The 19,884-nt window shown below is 34.5% G+C and overlaps 2 protein-coding genes across 3 annotated transcripts; both read left to right on the forward strand.

Annotated features, from left to right (window-relative positions):
- Positions 1 to 308: 308 nt before the first annotated feature.
- Positions 309 to 4,381, forward strand: LOC127243632 (probable auxin efflux carrier component 1c). 2 transcript variants are annotated; one of them, XM_051263744.1, is made up of 6 exons: positions 309 to 1,924; positions 2,047 to 2,308; positions 2,453 to 2,538; positions 3,047 to 3,204; positions 3,688 to 3,764; positions 3,851 to 4,381. In XM_051263744.1, exons 1-6 carry the CDS (start codon positions 706 to 708, stop codon positions 3,915 to 3,917), a joined length of 1,869 nt encoding a protein of 622 aa, XP_051119701.1. In that variant the 5' UTR covers positions 309 to 705; the 3' UTR covers positions 3,918 to 4,381. The 2 variants fall into 2 exon arrangements, with proteins under 2 accessions (XP_051119701.1, XP_051119702.1); XM_051263745.1 differs by having other exon boundaries at positions 309 to 1,918.
- Positions 4,382 to 15,457: 11,076 nt separating this feature from the next.
- LOC127243366 (phosphomethylethanolamine N-methyltransferase-like) lies at positions 15,458 to 19,666 on the forward strand. Its single transcript, XM_051263344.1, has 12 exons — positions 15,458 to 15,666; positions 15,820 to 15,947; positions 16,905 to 17,042; positions 17,120 to 17,257; positions 17,369 to 17,512; positions 17,652 to 17,762; positions 17,960 to 18,101; positions 18,263 to 18,543; positions 18,628 to 18,789; positions 18,896 to 18,949; positions 19,052 to 19,126; positions 19,243 to 19,666. Exons 1-12 carry the CDS (start codon positions 15,651 to 15,653, stop codon positions 19,339 to 19,341), a joined length of 1,488 nt encoding a protein of 495 aa, XP_051119301.1. The 5' UTR covers positions 15,458 to 15,650; the 3' UTR covers positions 19,342 to 19,666.
- The last annotated feature ends 218 nt before the right edge of the window (positions 19,667 to 19,884 follow it).

Raw genomic sequence — 19,884 nt, forward strand, 5'->3', positions numbered from 1 at the left:
GAGAGGAGAGGAGCCACGAGTCGATATGTCTAGAAAGCAAATCAATCCCAAGTCCTAATATAAAATAAAGAATACTAAAATGGAAGAACGAGGCATAAAAAGCTCTCCCTAACCCCAACCCCAACCCCAACCCAACCAAGTTGCCTTTTTTTCCCAGGCTTTATACGCACGCACCCACCCACCCCAGGCCAGGGCAGCAGTCATTATCAAAATCACACGCCTTCACTTCCAAAACAACTAAAAAGGTCCTCTATTAGTGTATATATATATATATATACTTGTATCAGAACTCAGACCACCCCCACCCCCCCTACCCTTGCCTGGTTTGGTTCACTCTTTTGCTTCGGGGGATGCAAGTGCAACGTTGCAACTCTCAAAGCTGCAATTTCTGCTCTGCAACCCCAAAAAAACAATTATACTATTCTTCCCTCTCCCTCTCTCTCTGCTGTATTCCAACCAATACACACACACTACACTACACTACAACACTACACTGCTGCACTAGTTAGTGTCTACTACACATGCCCCTCTGCTGCTGCTGCGCCTCCCTGCCTTCTTTTTCGTCACCCAACATAATAAGAAGGCCGAGTTATACTTATTCCTCCTCGCTTTCATTCAATATATTCCTCCACGCCTGCTCCTGCTCCTTCACCTGGGATTCATTCTTGGAAGCCTACTAAGTTAGAGGAGGAAGAAGAAGTAAAAATGATAAGCGGGTCTGATTTCTACCATGTCATGACTGCAATGGTGCCACTATATGTGGCCATGATCCTGGCTTATGGGTCCGTCAAGTGGTGGAAGATCTTCACCCCAGATCAGTGCTCCGGGATCAACCGCTTCGTGGCGCTCTTCGCCGTCCCGCTGCTGTCTTTTCATTTCATAGCTAGCAATGATCCGTACGCCATGAATCTGAGGTTCATCGCCGCTGACACTCTCCAGAAGGTGGCTGTTCTTGCGCTTCTCGCGGTTTGGGCCAATGTCTCCAAAAGGGGTGGCCTGGAATGGATGATTACCATCTTCTCCCTCTCCACTCTGCCCAACACCCTGGTCATGGGCATCCCTCTGCTCAAGGGGATGTACGGGGACTACTCCGGCAATCTGATGGTGCAGGTAGTGGTGCTCCAATGCATAATCTGGTACACGTTGATGCTCTTCATGTTCGAGTACAGGGGCGCCAAGATGTTGATTTCTGAGCAGTTCCCTGAGACTGCGGGCTCCATTGTCTCCATCCACGTCGACTCTGATGTCATGTCACTGGATGGGCGGCAGCCATTGGAGACCGAGGCGGAAATCAAGGATGATGGGAAGCTGCATGTCACTGTGAGGAAATCCAACGCCTCCAGATCAGACATTTTCTCCAGGAGGTCAATGGGATTCTCTTCCACCACTCCCAGGCCTTCCAATCTCACCAATGCAGAGATTTACTCTCTCCAGTCTTCCAGAAACCCAACCCCAAGAGGCTCCAGTTTCAACCACACAGACTTCTACTCCATGATGCAGGGGGGAGGGGGAGCAGGAGGAAGAAACTCTAATTTTGGGGCAAATGACGTGTATGGCATGTCGGCTTCGAGAGGGCCGACTCCAAGGCCATCAAATTTCGAGGAGGAAAGTGGGAACAAGTCGAGATTCTACCATGGAACCAATGCTAACAGCACTGCCACGGCCACCACCACTACACATAATAATAATAATAATTATCCACCTCCAAATCCAGACATGTTTTCACCTGCCAACATGGCTTCTTCTAAACCAGCAGCAGCGAAGAAGGCGAATGGGAAGAACGAAGAAGGTGGGAAAGATCTCCACATGTTTGTGTGGAGCTCAAGTGCGTCTCCTGTTTCTGATGTGTTTGGAGGACATGATCATTACGAGCATCATCATGCCAATGGTAAAGAGGTCAGAGCTGCTGTTTCTCCCGGTAAAGGTGCATACTTGCTTCATCCCCCTAATTTCCTACTGAGTAATTAATTGAATTCATCATTGTTATGAAATAGTAGATACATACAATCTTGTGTTGTAATTGTGAGTGTGTTCTTAATTGATTAGTGGAAGGACAGAGAGAGTACAGCAACCACCAAGAGGAGTTCTTGGGGAGGGATGAGCTAAGCTTTGGGAACAGAGGAGGTGGGGAAAGGGAGAATGAAGGTGGGGAGAAAGGAGAGGGGGAGGAGGAGAACAAAGTGAAGGTGATGCCTCCCACAAGTGTAATGACAAGGCTCATTTTGATCATGGTTTGGCGGAAACTCATCAGAAATCCCAACACTTACTCTAGCTTAATTGGCCTCACATGGTCCCTCGTTTCCTTCAGGTAATAGATTGGATTTGATTTGGTCTGATTAATCGACACATACATTACATCGATCTATCTATCTATGTAAGTTTGATTTTGACTTGGGAAGTGAGATTTGATTGCAATTAATGTGGTGCATACTGCATATTAATATGTGTTCAGGTGGCATGTCCAAATGCCAGCCATAATAGCAAAGTCGATCGCCATACTCTCTGATGCAGGACTTGGGATGGCCATGTTCAGCCTAGGTCAGTTTTGGCTTTGTTTTGCTGCTTATAATTATCATTATCACTCTCCGCTCTGCTCCCTCCCTGCATCTTTATATTTGATACAGTAATAAATAATTAGTGAGTCCAGTCTTAGGTCCACGTTTGATTAATTAGAGAGAGAGAGAGAGAGAGAGAGAGAGAAAGGGTGATCAGTAAACAAAGCATGCTAAAAGGCATTGACAAGGTTGAGCCCCTCCCCTCCCCACCCCACTGGGCACAATCATCATAACATGTCTGTCTCTTTATTGCCCGCCCCCCTTTTCTTTTTCTCAGCCTCAGCCTCACTAGTGCTATGAGTGTGCCATTAGATTACTTAATTAGTCTTTTTAAGTATATATATATATATATATATAGAGAGAGAGAGAGAGAGAGAGAGAGAGTAAGAGAGGAACGGAGGGTGAAGGGGAGGGGAGCAAAGCAGAGTAGTGATGATGAGATGAAATGAAATGAAGTGGTGATGATTGATTGATTGATGGGGATGGTGCAGGATTGTTCATGGCATTGCAGCCGAGGATCATAGCATGTGGGAACACGGTGGCAGCTTTTGCAATGGCTGTGAGATTCCTAACAGGACCAGCTGTCATGGCTGCCGCTTCCATTGCTGTTGGCCTTCGTGGCGATCTCCTCCGCATCGCCATTGTCCAGGTCACCCCCATCATGTCTCATCTTCTTCAATTTCTTCTCCTCCTCATCTTCTTTCTTATTATAATAATAATTTTATTATTGTTTCTTTATTTACTTCCATTACACACATGTAAGAAAGAAAGACTTGAAGCAGAAGCTGAAGCTGCTGCTGCCACTTTTACAAAGAATCTTACTAAAATACACTCCCCATCCCTACACGTGATTCTCGATTCCCCTTTCTGGGTTGGGTTTCCATTTTCAAACCTAAACGTGAACAACCATCCATTTTTGTGCAGTCCAGCCCTGCTGCTGCTACTGCTGCATCCATACTTTTCAAGAAAAACTCCTCCTACTATTTTTAGGGCACTTTCGTTCCAACTGCTCCAACATATAATATATATATATATATATGTTCAAATATTGTTGCCACTAACCCAGAAAGCAAAATGGAATACCAAATTCAACATTTAACTTATTGCCATTTGCTATGTTTGCGTGTTGCAGGCTGCTTTACCCCAGGGGATTGTCCCATTTGTTTTTGCCAAGGAATACAACCTACACCCTGATATTCTCAGCACTGCGTAAGATATTACCCATACATGTAACATATAATATATATACATATATATACATACGGTGTCATCAGTTTAGAGTATTTCTGCTGCAGGGTCATATTTGGAATGCTCATCGCTCTCCCCATAACGCTTCTCTACTACATTTTGCTCGGCCTATGAACTAACTCACTCTCCTTCCAGCTGGACCAAATTATTGAAGTATATATACATATCTATATATCAATTATGTAAAAGATCATGAAAGGGGAGAGGAGGTGCAGGAGGAATTGCATTGCAGCTGATATATGATGATGAGCCTAGTAGATTAATTCAATTAGAGATTTAACTGATGATCCATTTGCATCGACGCATGCATGCCACGCCCTACCTACCCTCATTTGCACCTTTTTTTTTTGTCTTTTCTCACATGGCAATGTTAAATGATGGTATTATATCATATGATGTCTGTCCTAGTTATTTTTCTGTGCAAATTTCATTAATAGAACGAACGATCGAACGATCCCTCCGGTTTCTGTTTTCCAGTGCCTCAGTCGTGTTTTAGTTCAGAAATTCTTGTAGACTGACTTTTACTTAACTACGAGGAATATAAATACCAAGAGTGAGTATTTCATCGTGTAATTGTTGTGTAAGTAAATGGGCTTTTCAGCTAAGGATGATATATATATATATATATATATATATAAGATCACAATTTTTATTATGTTGCCCTAAACACAATAAATAAATTCAATTGCATTGTTGTGCATGAGGACGACAGGTTCAGAATGACTAATAAATTCGGTTTTGTGTAATAAGAAATGTATTGAATAATTGGGATCCATTTATAAAATAAATATATATATATATAGATATGGAGAGATGTTAATGCGATTGGGTCAGATCGGTTCACTCACCTTTGGGCTGGATTGTGTTTGTATTTATAGCTACCCAAATTGAATCAGTGCCACCATTTAATATTTAATAATAATATAGTAAGCCCACAAATCCTGGGCCCATAAAAATATCCAAATGTTTATATATATATCGTTTATTTATTTATTTTTAATTTTACAATGATAATACTCCCTCTATACAACAAATAGGGGCGAGCAAAATATTCTGAAATCCAAAAATTCAATTTGAACCAAATCGAAATTTAAAATTTGGTTCGAATTTTTCGGATTCTCGGATTGGATTGAACTGAATTTTTAACAAATTTCGAATTTTTGGATCGAATCGGATCGGTATACTTAAAATCCGAACCAATTCGAAATCCAAAATATATCAATTTTAATATATTTTTTTATTATACATATTTAATATTTTATTAGAAAATATTATATTTTAATATAAAAAACTCAAATTTATTAATTATATTTTAATATATTATATATAGTTAATATTATAAAATAATAATAAATTTTAAAAGAAATTTAAAAATTAAAAAAATAATAATAAAAATATTTAGAATTTCGAATTTTTCGATTTGATTCAGATTTTTTAGTTCGGATTACGGATTTTGGTTATTTCGGTTCGATTCGATTGATTTTTTCAAAAATTTCAAATTTTTAGATCGGTTCAGACTCCGAACCGAAAATTCGAATGCACACCCCTAACAACAAATGCTTTTCACATTACTTCACACACTGAAATTTTTTAAAACGTATAATAAGTAAATAATTAAAAGTATATATTAATAAAAATAATTATTATATAATATAAATACATATAGATCAAGATGATTAAATAATTTAACTAAAATAAAAATAAATTTTAAATTTAAAAAAAAAAACCAAATAAAATTATATGAAAAAAATATATAAAAATGAAATACGAATTTGGAGGAAGTAACAAATATAGTAAGAGGAGAGACAGGTGGCAATATAGTAGTACTAGTATTTTTTTTAATATGGTGGTGAGAAGAAAGAGAGAAAATGATATGTGTTGAGAGAGATGGATGGATGGATGGGTGGCAGCACCTGCTTCCGACACCTAAGTGGTCCATTTCTGCTCTGGCGCCACCTTCGACAACTACTGTTCAACACTTGTGCAATTTTATTTTAAAAACATATTGAGCTAACAATTTTTTATTTACAAGCTTTTTAATTAATATATATATATATATAATTATAATATATTTATTTTTTTAAAAAATTATTAATTTAGTATAAAAAACACTGATATACAGTAAACACATCCATGAATTGATATTGTTTTATGGAGTATATTTTTTCTAAAAAAATAATATGATACATATAATATAGCTATTTATTGTTTATTTGAGCAGTAAGTTGAACAGCGAGAAGTAAGATAGTATTATATAATTATTGGTTGTTGGTTGGTATGATAGGCGTTTGAATTTTCCATGTGATTATGGCCCACAATTTTATATATATATATATATATATATGCAAAATTAGATAATACAAGCTACTAATTTGGGACAGATCGGTGAGGAGGGTAAAAGTGTAATTTACATTTATTATATTTATTTAAATATAGAATATAGAATATAGAATAGGAAGGAGGAGTGATACTCTCCATACAAGTCCTTTTCAAAGCAGCAGCGTTACACCATTCAAGGTTGTGAATGTGATAAATGATTATAACCAATTTAACTATCATTTCTTTTTTCAATATTATTATTTTGTAATTAGAGTTGGTCCTCTCTTAGCGCCAAGGGTCGCCCTTTGGCCTCCCTCAACTGTCTATTGATTTTCCTTGTCCATCATGAATTACATATTTATATATATATAATGTAAAAAAGAAAAGTGAAAAGAATATTAATATCAAGTGTTAGAAATAAAACCATAATATTAATTGGTTATTTATAAACCAATTGTACTGTTACTAATTATAATAATAATATACTATTAGGATTATTATATTACTATGGCAACGTAACCAATCCGTCAATTCGTAACGACCGTACCTTGACCAAGACTTGATAATATATATATATATATATCATTTAAATATAATGAAAATGTAAAACTAATAACCAAAAAACAAATTGCATATGTTGTAACGAAAACTAATTATTTATTTATGTTGTGAATGTGGGGATTGGGGATTGGAATAATGAACACTGATCAAGAATTTCGATTTTCGTGATGGTGATGTGTAATGAAGCAGACATCTTTGTGGGTCTATTTAATTTGTCTATTCACTTCAATTGTGTGTTTGTGTACATTATACTCTATTTATATTCCAGTCGACGCCTCGACGCTGCACTGCCTGTCCCTACCCCTGTCGCAATCTCAGTTTTATTATTATTATTATTATTATTATCGATCATTAGCATCCAAAAAATCAAAATCAAAATCAAAATATACGGAGTAATATACATATGAATTCTTGTTCAAACAGAAAAATAAGGTTCGATTACATTTGTTTTCAAAGTGATTTCTTCATTTAAATTACTTTTTAAATTTGCAAATAACTTTTGAATATATTCACTATGTCCATCCACTAATTAAATATAATTTATATTGATTGATTATGATGTTAACTAAGTTTATTTTTAAAACTATATTAATGAATTAGTAGTATCAGAGAATTTTTTTAATACGTTCAGAATGTGTGTGTTTGTTTTTTTTTTTAATATCAAAGTTCAACAAAATTTTATTATTCACTACTTTTTATTTTTATTTTTAAAATATCAAATCAAACTTATGTTTTTAATTTTTTATATTATATTAAAAATTAATTTTATATTTAAAATATATTTATAATCCAACAGTCAAATAAGGGATGTCTCGCAGCAGTTTGATCTACAAGGGTTTGACACGTGTCTCTTTAGTTTGGATGAAAAGAGTTAATTTGAATTTTATATTTAAATAATATTTAATTGTGTTTTTTTTAAAAAGAAAAAAATTGATATATTCTTTTAAAAAAATTAATATATTACACTTATCACTATATATGCAATATAAAAAAATAAATTTCTTCAAACAATTTTATAAAACAAACCACTCTTGATATTTTATTGAAAGTAAAAAACGTATTTTCTTTTTGAAAAATTGCAAAATCTAAATAATAAAAATTGAAAATATTTTGCCAAAAAGAAACGCACCTAATACGTTACTTGTTTGGGATTTGAAAATGAGTTTGGAATTTTTAAATAATACGATTTTGAATTAAAACCAGAAATATATATAATTATATAGAATATTTAAATAAAAATAAAATTTTAATTTAACTATTTTAAAAGAAAAAAAATAATTAATAATATAATACAAGATTGGATTCAAACCCTAAAGATAAGGCCCAAATAGTACACAGTGATATCATTGATGAGATTGAATTCACACAATTAATTATTGTTAGGGGTGATAAATTATTAGACTTAGACCTTATGAAACGTGTTTGAATAAAAAATGTTTTAGTTCAAGAAAAAAAAAAAAAAAAAAAAAGAGTAATATTTAATATATATCTTTGTAAATAAATATGTGGAATTATTTAAAATAATTCTCCCTCCCTCGTTTTGTTGAGAAATAATAGGTACATATTTACAATCAAAATTACAATAAGTATTTTAAATAAAGAAATGATATACATCACAGGTAGATCTTTCCAATGTCTCCTCTTTTATCTTTTCTTTCCCTAGCATTGTTTTTGTAACGCTTTTTAGATGTATAATTTTTCAAATTTTATTTTGATCCTATTTTCTCTTTAATTTTTTTTAATTATATTTGACCAAGTAAATAAAAACTAATATGCCAAAAATATATATATAAATTTAAATATATTTTGAAAAAATAAAACAAAGAAAACGCTTATATAATTTAGAATAAAAGTAAAAAATTTTAAAACAGGCAATGTTATTATTATTATTATTATTATTATTACGTGTACATAAATATTTACACATTCAAGAAAAAAAAAAAGTTGTGATTAGATATATTTTAAAATTATTTTTAAAAATAAAAATGAGTACAGTATGTAGTGTAATAAATTCATTTTTTTAACTATATTACTGACAACTATTATATTAAAAAATAATAATAATAATTTTAAAGTATAAATTAATGAAACTAAAATATAGTTTTGGTGGCATAAGAGTAAACTTGTGATCGTAAAGTTCTGATTCAAATTCCGACGCTTTTAGGTCGAACCTATCACACATATAATTGATCATGACTACTAACGACACCACATGCTTTTGTTATTATACCGTTGAAGTAAATAACCATTTTTAGAATTTTGATTGCAATAAATAGTGAGGTGAAAGTTTAATGGTCCCCTCTTGATTGATTACAATTTTTCTTCACGTTTTTCTACCGATTTTTTAATTTTATTTTGAAAGAATAAATATATAAATATGTATATGCACATTTTTTTCCTTTGTCTTATCCACCGAAAGCACATCACAGCCACAAATATTTTATTGTTTTATACATTTCTCTTCTGCAACGTATTTTTTTTATTAAATGGTTTGTTTTTCCTTTTATCCTAAAATTTATCCTTGGACATAATTCATAATATAAGTGCAGACAAAAAAAATTGTATTATATTTTTATAAACACAAAATTTTACAAATTATATTTAATTTAAATATATATCGGTCATATTTTTTATTTGGATCATTTGATTCTCTTCTTTATTTTTCAACTTAGATTTGGATGACTTCTTTAATTCGAAGAGATATGGTTTTCTGTTTAGCTTTACCGGCTTTTGGAAGACTTTGGTATCCGTGTTGGCGATTTTGATTATTGACTTTGGATTGATGTCTTCCTTGAATGATTCGATAGAATTCAATATTTGAAGGGATAAATTTGGTGCTCCATAACGCTTTTGGCTGCATGTCTCTTTGACTTTTTTATCGAAGAGGGCTGAGTTTGTGCATTTGATGAAGAACACGATGAATATCTTGAATGTTTGAGAGCGACTTTGGAGGTTCTTCCTTGGCTTTGATGGATTCCTCAATGACTTTGGGAGCTTTGATCATTCCACCGGCTTGAGCATACGACGAAAAACGTTAACTTCATCGATTATCAACCAATATTTTGATCATTTGTCCAAATCGGTGACTTTTCGACGAAGAACACAAAGAACAATGAAAACATTGCAGAGAGTTTAAAGAGAATTACCCTTACGGGAGTCTTCAAATGAACTTCGGTATCTAATGAATTAACCAAGACTCCTATTTATAGGGGAGGGTAACCTTGGCTTCCTTTTCGAATGGTGCCACGTGGCACGTCCTGATTGGTCTATAGGAAAGATTTTATATCAGATGTCGTTTTCCATTCGAATTTCATTGTGCACCTTTTTTTTTTGCCAAAATCTTTATATCATTGTTTATTTTTTGAAGATATTAATTTATATACTTCTTTTATTGACAAGATCTTTATATCATTGTCTTCTTCGGAAGATATTAATTTATATACTTCATTTATTGACAAGATTAATTTATTTTGCTGTCAAATTTATTATGACTCTGTTTATACACGTAATATTTGTACGATATCTTCAATTTTAAACAGATTTTTGCATTAATGGTTTATATTTATTGTACAAAAATTAACATACGTGCATAATTAAATACCATATATTTATTTTATTAAAATTTTATTTTTTTTCCTAAATATATGATATTTAATTTAATTTAGACATTTAATTTTTAATGTGTACAATAATAAGATTTTATTTTCTTTGATTTACAAATCCGTGAGTACCTAAAATTATTTCGTGTTGCAAACGCAATCTAATAGGAGCATGCATATATATATATATATATAATTGGTGGTCTAACTATATCACGCCTCGCGTTGTTTCTATTGTTACTAATTTCAATCACAGCCATCTTAAACCTAAATTTATTTATTTATAAATATAATTATATGCCGGTTATTAAATAATGTCTGGTAACGACTAACAAGTGGGTGAAATGAATGAAAATGGACCGTAAACATATGCAGAGCCATATGATGAGCATACGACAAAGAAGCAGGATTCACGGGATCATTAAAGATTCCATGGGACCCACTGCCTCCTTATTTATCTATTTAATTTAGCACTATTATTTATTAACTACTTTAGGGTATTTATGTATTCATTAATTCAACTTTTATTCTGACACCAACTTAAATTATTTTAGGAAACTGCGACCTTGATTTACTTTTATTAAAATATACTAGTAATAAACTAGAATCCCGATTTTTGTGGGATTTTTAATTTTTGTTTAATAAATTTTAATATGATATTTTAACATAAATTATGAAGTTTAATTTATTTTAAATATTAATTATTATATCTAGTACAAAAAATAAATGACAAAAATATTTTTATTAGTATTTTATAATACTAATAAAAGAATATATAAAAATAAAATAAAATACAAATATAATGATATTTTTAATGTTAATAGAATGATGCAAACGTATATCTAATTTTGAAAGGCGAACAAAAAGAATAATGTTTTTATTAAAAACTTAATTTTAATTTAAATAATATAATATATATTTTTATTAGAAATTAAAGCTATTTTTAATTTGAAATCAAATGAAAAACACTTAAAATACATATTATGCATAAATAGGGTATGGTATACACAATTAAGAATGACATATACGCCGAGATTAAGGGGGTGTTTCGCCATCTTTAAACCTTCCAAACCTTCCAAAATTTGTATTTGTCCAGGTCGCAGATTTACAAACCATGAAAAAGCTGTTCGAGTAATAAACAAGCTAAATAGTTGCAGTTTAAAAAAAAAGTTATTACCGACTTTTCCTAACTGTGCTGTGAACCGACCCACATGCTCTATAGTGGAGGATCCATTTTTTCCTGAAAAAACATGAAAGTCTGGCGGTCGATAATTCCTTGGGAGAGGATAATCGTTGATGATTCTCTTTGGAAATGGTCTCTGATAAACCGGCCAGTTCATCGTTTGCGGATTCATTCCGAAATACTCCCGTAAAACTTGAGCGATGTTTTCCGGATCTATCCTTGGTGGAACCGGATCGAACACCGGAATGAGATGAATAGTCTGTTCCCCAAACCTCTCTTCTCTAAGGATGGTTGGCTCGGCTGGGAGGGGATTGTGAGCCTGTCCTCCCAATCTTTCTTCTCTGGTGACGGTTGGCTCGGCTGGAAGGGGATTTTGAGCCTGTCATCCCAATCTTTCTTCTCTGGTGAAGGTTGGCTCGGCTGGGATGGGATTATAAGCCTGTCCCCCAACCTCTCATTCGGCTGGGTATTATCAACCCTCGGTCCCAAAGGAACATTATCTAGAAAAGTTAGAGGAGTATTCCCCATATCTGTTCGGTTGAAAGTTGTGACGCTTGGAAATGTACTGTCAACGTATGTTGGCCCTGCAAACGTTGATCCTGAAAAAGTCGTCTAAAAACGAGAAGGTGACATGGCTGGAGGCATGTTTGAATGCAGGGTGAATCTGGAGAACGCCTGATCCAATATGTTCTGCATTAGATTTTAGTGTTCACGCAACATGATGTTCTGTTGCTCGCGCAACATATTCTGCATAGCCAAAGTTTGCTGATTGTTCAATTGTTGAACGTAAGACAACCAATCGGTAGGTGGTTGAGGAATCTCCCCTGGATTTGGCATGACTTGTGGTGAAATATTTTCTCCCACCGGTGCTGATGATTGAGGTTGTGTGCCTGCCATATTGATTTTTCTGATGATTCGGCCAGACCTTAATCGTATGAAACTCTCCGTTGACGTAGGATCAACAATCTTGCCTTTCTCCCACTGTGGTCGCCAAATTGTTGATGCAATTTTTCAACAATAAAAAGTAAAATTCGAAAATAGAGAAATATCTTCGAATTTGATAAATGAGTGACTGAGATCAGGAATCTCTAGAACACTGTAGAATACATAAATAAAATAGAAAAATAAAAATAAAGACTGGAAAATAAAGTGGTGATCCTAAAAAGTAATTTTCTTGAATTTTTGTCAGTTGAAGATGCCTTTTTTCGAACAGCACCGGATCCTTAAATAACCCTGTTGAAGAAACGGTTCGAACCGCTATCTGGTCGGTTACCATAACCGCTGTTAACCGCCCCAAAAGTTCTCTTCTATTGACACGTGTGTCAACCGTCCTACCAAGTCCGACCTTAAAAAACCGTTCGCCAGTTGCAACTTCCTCCAACCGTTCGCCAGTTGCAACTTCCTCCAACCGCCCCAGAACTGCTCTCTCACCCGACCTGCACATGCTACTTCACTGCCCGACCTCATTACGCCCGATCTTACCATACCTGACCTTCGAATTCGGCCTGTTTGCGCCCGACCTTAAAGCTTGGCCCGACCTTGTCCGACCTTATCGCACCCGACCTTACTTGGTCCGAACTTTGCAACAACCGGCTGTGGTCCCGACCACAGAGCAACCAACTGTGGTCCCGACCACGGACCAACCGACCTCGGTCCTAACTGCAGACCAACCAACTGTGGTCTCGACCACAGAGCAACCGACTGTGGTCCTGACCACAGGGCAACCGACCGGCTCTATTTGCCTTATCTCCTTAGATGGACAGACTGTCCTCTTGACAGACCGTCTGTTCATACTTCTTCTTTGTCCGACCTTCCTCTTGACAGACCTCCGCGTCTGTCCATACTTTTTCCTTGTCCGACCTTCCTCTTGACAGACCTACGCGTCTATCCATACTTCTTCCTTGCCCGACCTTCCTCTTGACAGACCTCCCCGTCTGTCCGACTTCTTTTTCCCGACTTCATGGCCGTTTGGCTTATATCCAGACCCATCCAGAATCGTACTGCCATTATTTATTATTATTATTATTATTTTTTGTGCTACAATTATTATATTTGTAGTATACAATTCCATGCAAACAAGTTATTTTTTGATCATCCACTACAAAAAATAAAAATAAAATAAAATATATTTGCAGCGGAATTCCGTCCCTAAAGTTCACGTAGCTAACGTAATTTCATCATAAATTCCGTCTCTAATGTTATTAGTAACAGAAAAAATGAATTTAGAAACAAAAAAAACCTAGTCACAAAAATAATTTTTTTTGTAGCGTGGTTCTTTGACCCCAATTACTTGTCGGGTAAAATATGGTGTTATTAATCTTTTGTAGAAGATCAAAGCTTTATTCAAGTTTAGCATTTAATTTTCAATGCAATACATGTAAGGGCTAAATCATGTAAATGGTACGTATTATAATAATGTACAGTACGTATTACATATAGATATTTTACACATGAGAAAGAATATATATAATGTTAATTTAAATTTGAAATCGAAAAAGAAAAAAGAAACCCTCAATTTTGCATTTGTTTAGTTCTTCAATAAGTTATACTCCAGTTTATTAGTAATTCTGAAACATTGTTAGTGGGTCCAAATTCCAAAATCCAAATTATTACAAGCAGAAGCAGTTATGCGCGCGCGTATCAATTATTCATTTGTTCGGTCCCCTTGTCAATTATTTTATGTACAGTATATTCAAATAATACTCTCTCCTCTCCAATGATATTTAAAATCACAAACACACCATAAAACTTATATTTGGATTTTTTTCCAAAGTTAATTTTGCACTATAGTTACAATTGCTACTTGTATAATGTTTTATGAGACAAAAAATTATACTATATTTTTTATAGTAAAGAAAAATAAATTCAAATTTAATTTGTTATTCTTTTAGTATTTATGATTAGTTTTGTACAACTGGGGGTTTGTTGTTATTATTATTATATTTTTTAGATATATGTAGTTTTCATGTTAAATTTGAAATTTTGTATTGATAATTATATAAAATATACATATTTTTAAATAAAAATTATGAAAATTGTTCCCTTTAAAAATACTTGTCAAACCCGTAGTTAAGTGAGATTCCCATTTTTGGCACTATTGACCAACCAATAAATATTAAATATGGTGTGTTCGATTTGTATTTATATTTATATTTTTTAGGTGTAATTGTAATTGTAAATATAATATTATATTTAGAGAGAATAATATTATATTTTTGTGTGGGGAGACATGGATTGATAGCAATGAAATAAAAAAAAAGGTTGCAAAAATATTTACATTTTATTTACTTATCTTTTTAATACTATTTAAAATATTCCCTCTATAGAAATCTTCACATATATATATATATTTTTTAAAAAATTACAAGTATAATATCTATTTAAAACATCATCTATATAATTTTGGGAATGATTTTGGTTTTAAATAAAAATTTGTTTGATTTTAATTCATTTTAATTTTAATTTCAATTTCAATTTAAATATTATTATTATTATTATTATATTTTTCTTAAAATACGATGTTGGCGCAGATTATACAGAATTGGTATTCAGCAAGTAAGTGTGGGGCCCGCTGCTTTGATTCGTTTTACAATTTAACAATTTATTTAGGATTTGTGTTGTGTGGATATGATTTCAAATCAGATATTATTTCGAGTTTTGTTTTAAATAATATGTTAATATTTCATTTACTTATGTCTTCATTTCATCTGGGTAATATTTTTTAATAAAAGTAGGTAAAAGTAAAAGTTTTGCTTTTTCAATAAAAATAAATATAATATTTTTTTACTAAAAAAAAAAATAAAATTAAAATGACAAAATAATAAGAATAAATTTTCCTTTTTTCTTTTTTTAATATATTTAAAATCACGAGACAACAAACCCTAATTTATCACAAAAGAACAAATCCATTAATTTATGATTATTTATATTTATCAAGTTGTTAAATTTCTTTCTCCAGCAAATTTGGCTATAAATACCGCGCCAGCTCCGGTTGTAGCCGGACACCACGGTTAATGCAGCAAAGGGGAAGAGCCAGTCATCAAAGATCCCGAACGTTTTCCCGATCTCGGATCGCTCTTCATGGTCATTAGCTTCGTCGTCGTCCATAAATTTTGATTGCTTGCGAACCCCTGATCCCCCGTCCCCCCGCAAAACACTTCCTTTGCTTTCCGCGGTCTAGCGACCATGGCTGCTGTCCAAGGTTCGCTTATTAATTGGATTGCATTCACGATTGGCTGTTTAATTAAACAATTAAATTGGATTTCGATAATGATGATGAATTGGTAAAATTGAATCAATTTGACGGGTGGGTCGGCGTGTGTTCTGAACAATGGCGTTTGATTTTCCTTGGCAGTGAACCGTTCAGAGCAAGAGCGTGAGGTTCAGAGGAGTTACTGGATTGAGCACTCTGTGAACCTTACGTTGGAAGCAATGATGCTTGATTCCAAAGCTTCTGATCTTGACAAGGAAGACAGACCCGAGGTATGGTTTCGATCTGTTGTTCTCTTTCTCTTTCTCTTTAGTCTTTATGTATATGCATTTACGAGTTAATCTTTCGTGTTATTGTTTTTCTTGATCTGGAACAAAACCGGCTTGAATCTACACATAATTGACAAGTGACTGCCATGCATAATAACAGAGATATATTTGAGCTATTTATTTGCTTTCTTTATCTTTCTGTTTTCTTCTTTTTATTTTTCCCTTCTTGTTATGTGTGCGTACAGATTTTAGCTTTACTACATACGTGAGAATCGACTCTTTTGAGATTAAGCAGGTAGAGTTTTTCAGTCGTGGGATAATTCAACCATTTAGACGACGATACATACTTGAATCCAGTGTATTTGATTTGTTTGCATATTCTTTGCAGATTTCTGTTTCTTTTGGATTTTAGCTATCTATATTATTTTAGTTGATCCTGCCACTCTCTGTAAAATAGAACAAAACGTCTACTTTGTACAATAACTGAGGCTATAATTGCTCAATTATTATGCAATTAGTGTTCAGGTATTTGAACCGATTTGCAGATACTCGTAATATCATTGTTTTGCCTGAAATCAAGTTCCTGTCATAGTTATACCAAACGGCCTACTGTGTCCCAGATCTGGAGATTAAATGCAACTTCACTGCATCAGAATCAAATGAAAACACTCTCGCAACACAGTGTACCATGAAATATAGACAGAATCTAGTTTACTCTGCCGGTTTCATGTAAATCATTTTCTGGGCCTTTTCAGTCATATCAAGTTTAACAGATTGAATTCTAATCTGCATGTAGTTAGCGTTGAGGATGTTACTTTACTCTCCCTCCTGCAGATCTGTCTTTTATTTAATTCTCTATTTTTGCTCTGTATCACTCGATGCAATGAACTGATTTCCCACACAGTTCCCATGATAAAGGGCATCACTTGACGCCGGGTTTTCTTCCTAATAATAATATAGGTGCTCTCACTACTCCCACCGTATGAAGGAAAGTCAGTACTCGAACTAGGAGCAGGAATTGGGCGTTTCACTGGTGAATTTGCTAAAAAGGCTGGTCAAGTGATCGCTTTGGACTTCATTGAGAGTGCACTGAAGAAGGTTCATTGCTTACCTGTGCAACAATAAGTTGCTTGGCATTTTTACGAATAAAGATCTAAGATTCTTGTTTTTTGCAGAATGAAGCCACTAACGGGCACCACAAGAATGTCAAATTCCTTTGTGCTGATGCGGCTTCCCCAAACTTGAATTTTTCTGAAGGATCCTTGGACTTGATCTTTTCGAACTGGCTGTTGATGTATCTCTCTGATAACGAGGTAAAGATTTGATTTACACATCTCCACTGGGTTCTGCCATGTTGGATATATAATGGGTTTATGTCTTTTATTATTCTTTACAAACAATTTGGTTGGCTCATCAAATTACAGGTTAAAACTCTTGCTGAAAAAATGGTGAAATGGTTGAAAGTTGGTGGCTACATATTCTTTAGGGAATCATGCTTCCATCAGTCTGGCGACCACAAGCGAAAGAACAACCCCACTCATTATCGTGAACCAAGATTTTACACCAAGGTTCTATAGACTTACCGCATCCTCCTTTCGAGTGTTCGATAACTGACTTATAACCTGCATATGCTACATGCTCGTAATTTAATAATTTACTGCTGTTTGGTTAAGTTTGCTGTCCTTGACCTCCGGTTTCAACTTGCAGGTGTTTAAAGAAGGTCACTTCCAGGACCACTCTGGAAATTCTTTCGAGCTTGCTCTTATTGGTTGCAAGTGCATTGGAGCTTATGTGAAAAACAAAAAAAATCAGAACCAGGTAACATATTTATAATTTTCCTTTTAAAATATGTTTTTCGTGCCAGATGTTCTTTGAGCCCAGTATTTGTTATAGACCATTTATGATAACGATCATACTAATTCTGCCAGCCTTCTTCTGCTTGTTGATATTAGTTTGAATTGGGTGAAAAATATTATTTGTGTTGATATAATGTGCATCCTACTTTTGATGGGCAGATCTGCTGGCTCTGGCAGAAGATTAGCTCAGATGATGACAGAGGATTCCAAAAGTTCCTGGATAACGTCCAATATAAATGTAGTGGCATATTGCGCTATGAGCGTGTGTTTGGAGAGGGATATGTGAGCACCGGTGGCCTAGGTATGTTTCCAGCCGTTGTTTGTTTTTTCCATTTTATAATTTACAAAGCATGACCATTCGAATCATGGAGTTCAACGATGGCAAAAAGAAACCATAGAATTAAAAGATGTCATCAGTTGTACTTATTTGAAAGATGTAATCCCCTGCATTTGAATGGACAGACACAACAAAAGAATTTGTATCTAAACTGGACCTCCAGCCCGGCCAGAAAGTGCTTGATGTGGGTTGTGGAATTGGAGGAGGTGATTTCTTTATGGCTGAAAACTATGATGTTCATGTTGTTGGCATTGATCTCTCCATCAACATGATTTCATTTGCAATTGAGCGCGCCATCGGCCTCAAGTGCTCTGTTGAATTTGAGGTTGCTGATTGCACCAAGAAAGACTATCCTGATGGCTCATTCGATGTGATTTATAGCCGTGACACAATTCTTCACATTCAAGTAATTTTCTTGCAAGTCTTGTCGAAAGTGAATATAGTTCTCTGGATACCCCCTGATGATGTTTTCTGATCTTATTATTTTCAGGACAAGCCTGCACTATTCAGGATGTTCTACAAGTGGTTGAAGCCGGGAGGAAAAGTCCTCATAAGCGATTACTGCAAAGCTGCTGGAACCCCATCGGCTGAATTTGCTGAGTATATCAAACAAAGAGGATATGATCTGCATGATGTTGAGGCGTATGGCCAGGTATACATATGTCCCTAACATGAAGATAATGCTCACACAGACACAGTGCTAGATATATATGTGCTTGTCCTTGTCCTACCTGAAACTTAAATAAGATTTATTACAGATGCTTCGTGATGCTGGCTTTAGTAATGTGGTTGCGGAGGATCGGACCGATCAGGTGAGTCCTTGTTGGACAGGGTTTTGTTTTTATGATGAAGTTACAAACATACAGATAGAGAGAGTAGAGGTATAACTAAGACGTTGTTAATTACCTTTCCAGTTCATGAAAGTTCTGAAGAGGGAGTTGGATGCAGTGGAGAAGGACAAGGAAGCCTTCGTACAAGACTTCTCAGAGGTGGGCAGTAAATATTAATTAGTATTACACTACACTACACAACACACAGAGACACAATCTGCAATGATTAATTAGTCAGATCATCATCATCATTCATAACAAATTCCCAATTGCAGGAAGACTACAACGAGATAGTTGGAGGGTGGAAGAGCAAGCTGGCAAGGAGTTCCTCCGGGGAGCAGAAGTGGGGTCTGTTTATTGCGAAGAAAAAGTGAATTACCAAACCAAACCGAACCATCATCATCATCAGTGGTGGAGTCGAGTCGAGTCGAAGAAATGCATGATATAATATATGAGTGAATGATATGATGACGTCTGTCCCCTCCCCCCCCCTCTCTCTCTGTGTCAATATATTATATTATATATAAGAGAAGCTTGTGTTGAATAAAACTGCTTCTTGTTTAACTGTTTGTCCATGGAAAATGGCTCCGATCCAATATTTACAGATGTTGTTGTTGAGTGGAAGTGATTAGGATCCCTTCCTTTGCTGATATGGTTATGTTATGTTATGTTATAAATCGATTATTATTATTATTATTATGAATGAATGAATGAATTGTCTCTCCAATTGGACCGGACCGGACCACTCACTGCCAAGTAGTCACTCAGTCCAGTCCAGTCCACTCATATATCACAATAACACCAACTAATGATCTTGCAATTTTTGATTAATGCTTACACTTCTTCAATAAAAGAAAGGGCTAAGGGCTTTAGTTTCGTTGGATCATCATCATCATCATCATCATCGCACGTATATA

Source organism: Andrographis paniculata, unplaced genomic scaffold, assembly GCF_009805555.1.
Source record: "Andrographis paniculata isolate CXL003 unplaced genomic scaffold, ASM980555v1 Contig95END, whole genome shotgun sequence".
NCBI lineage: Eukaryota > Viridiplantae > Streptophyta > Magnoliopsida > Lamiales > Acanthaceae > Andrographis > Andrographis paniculata.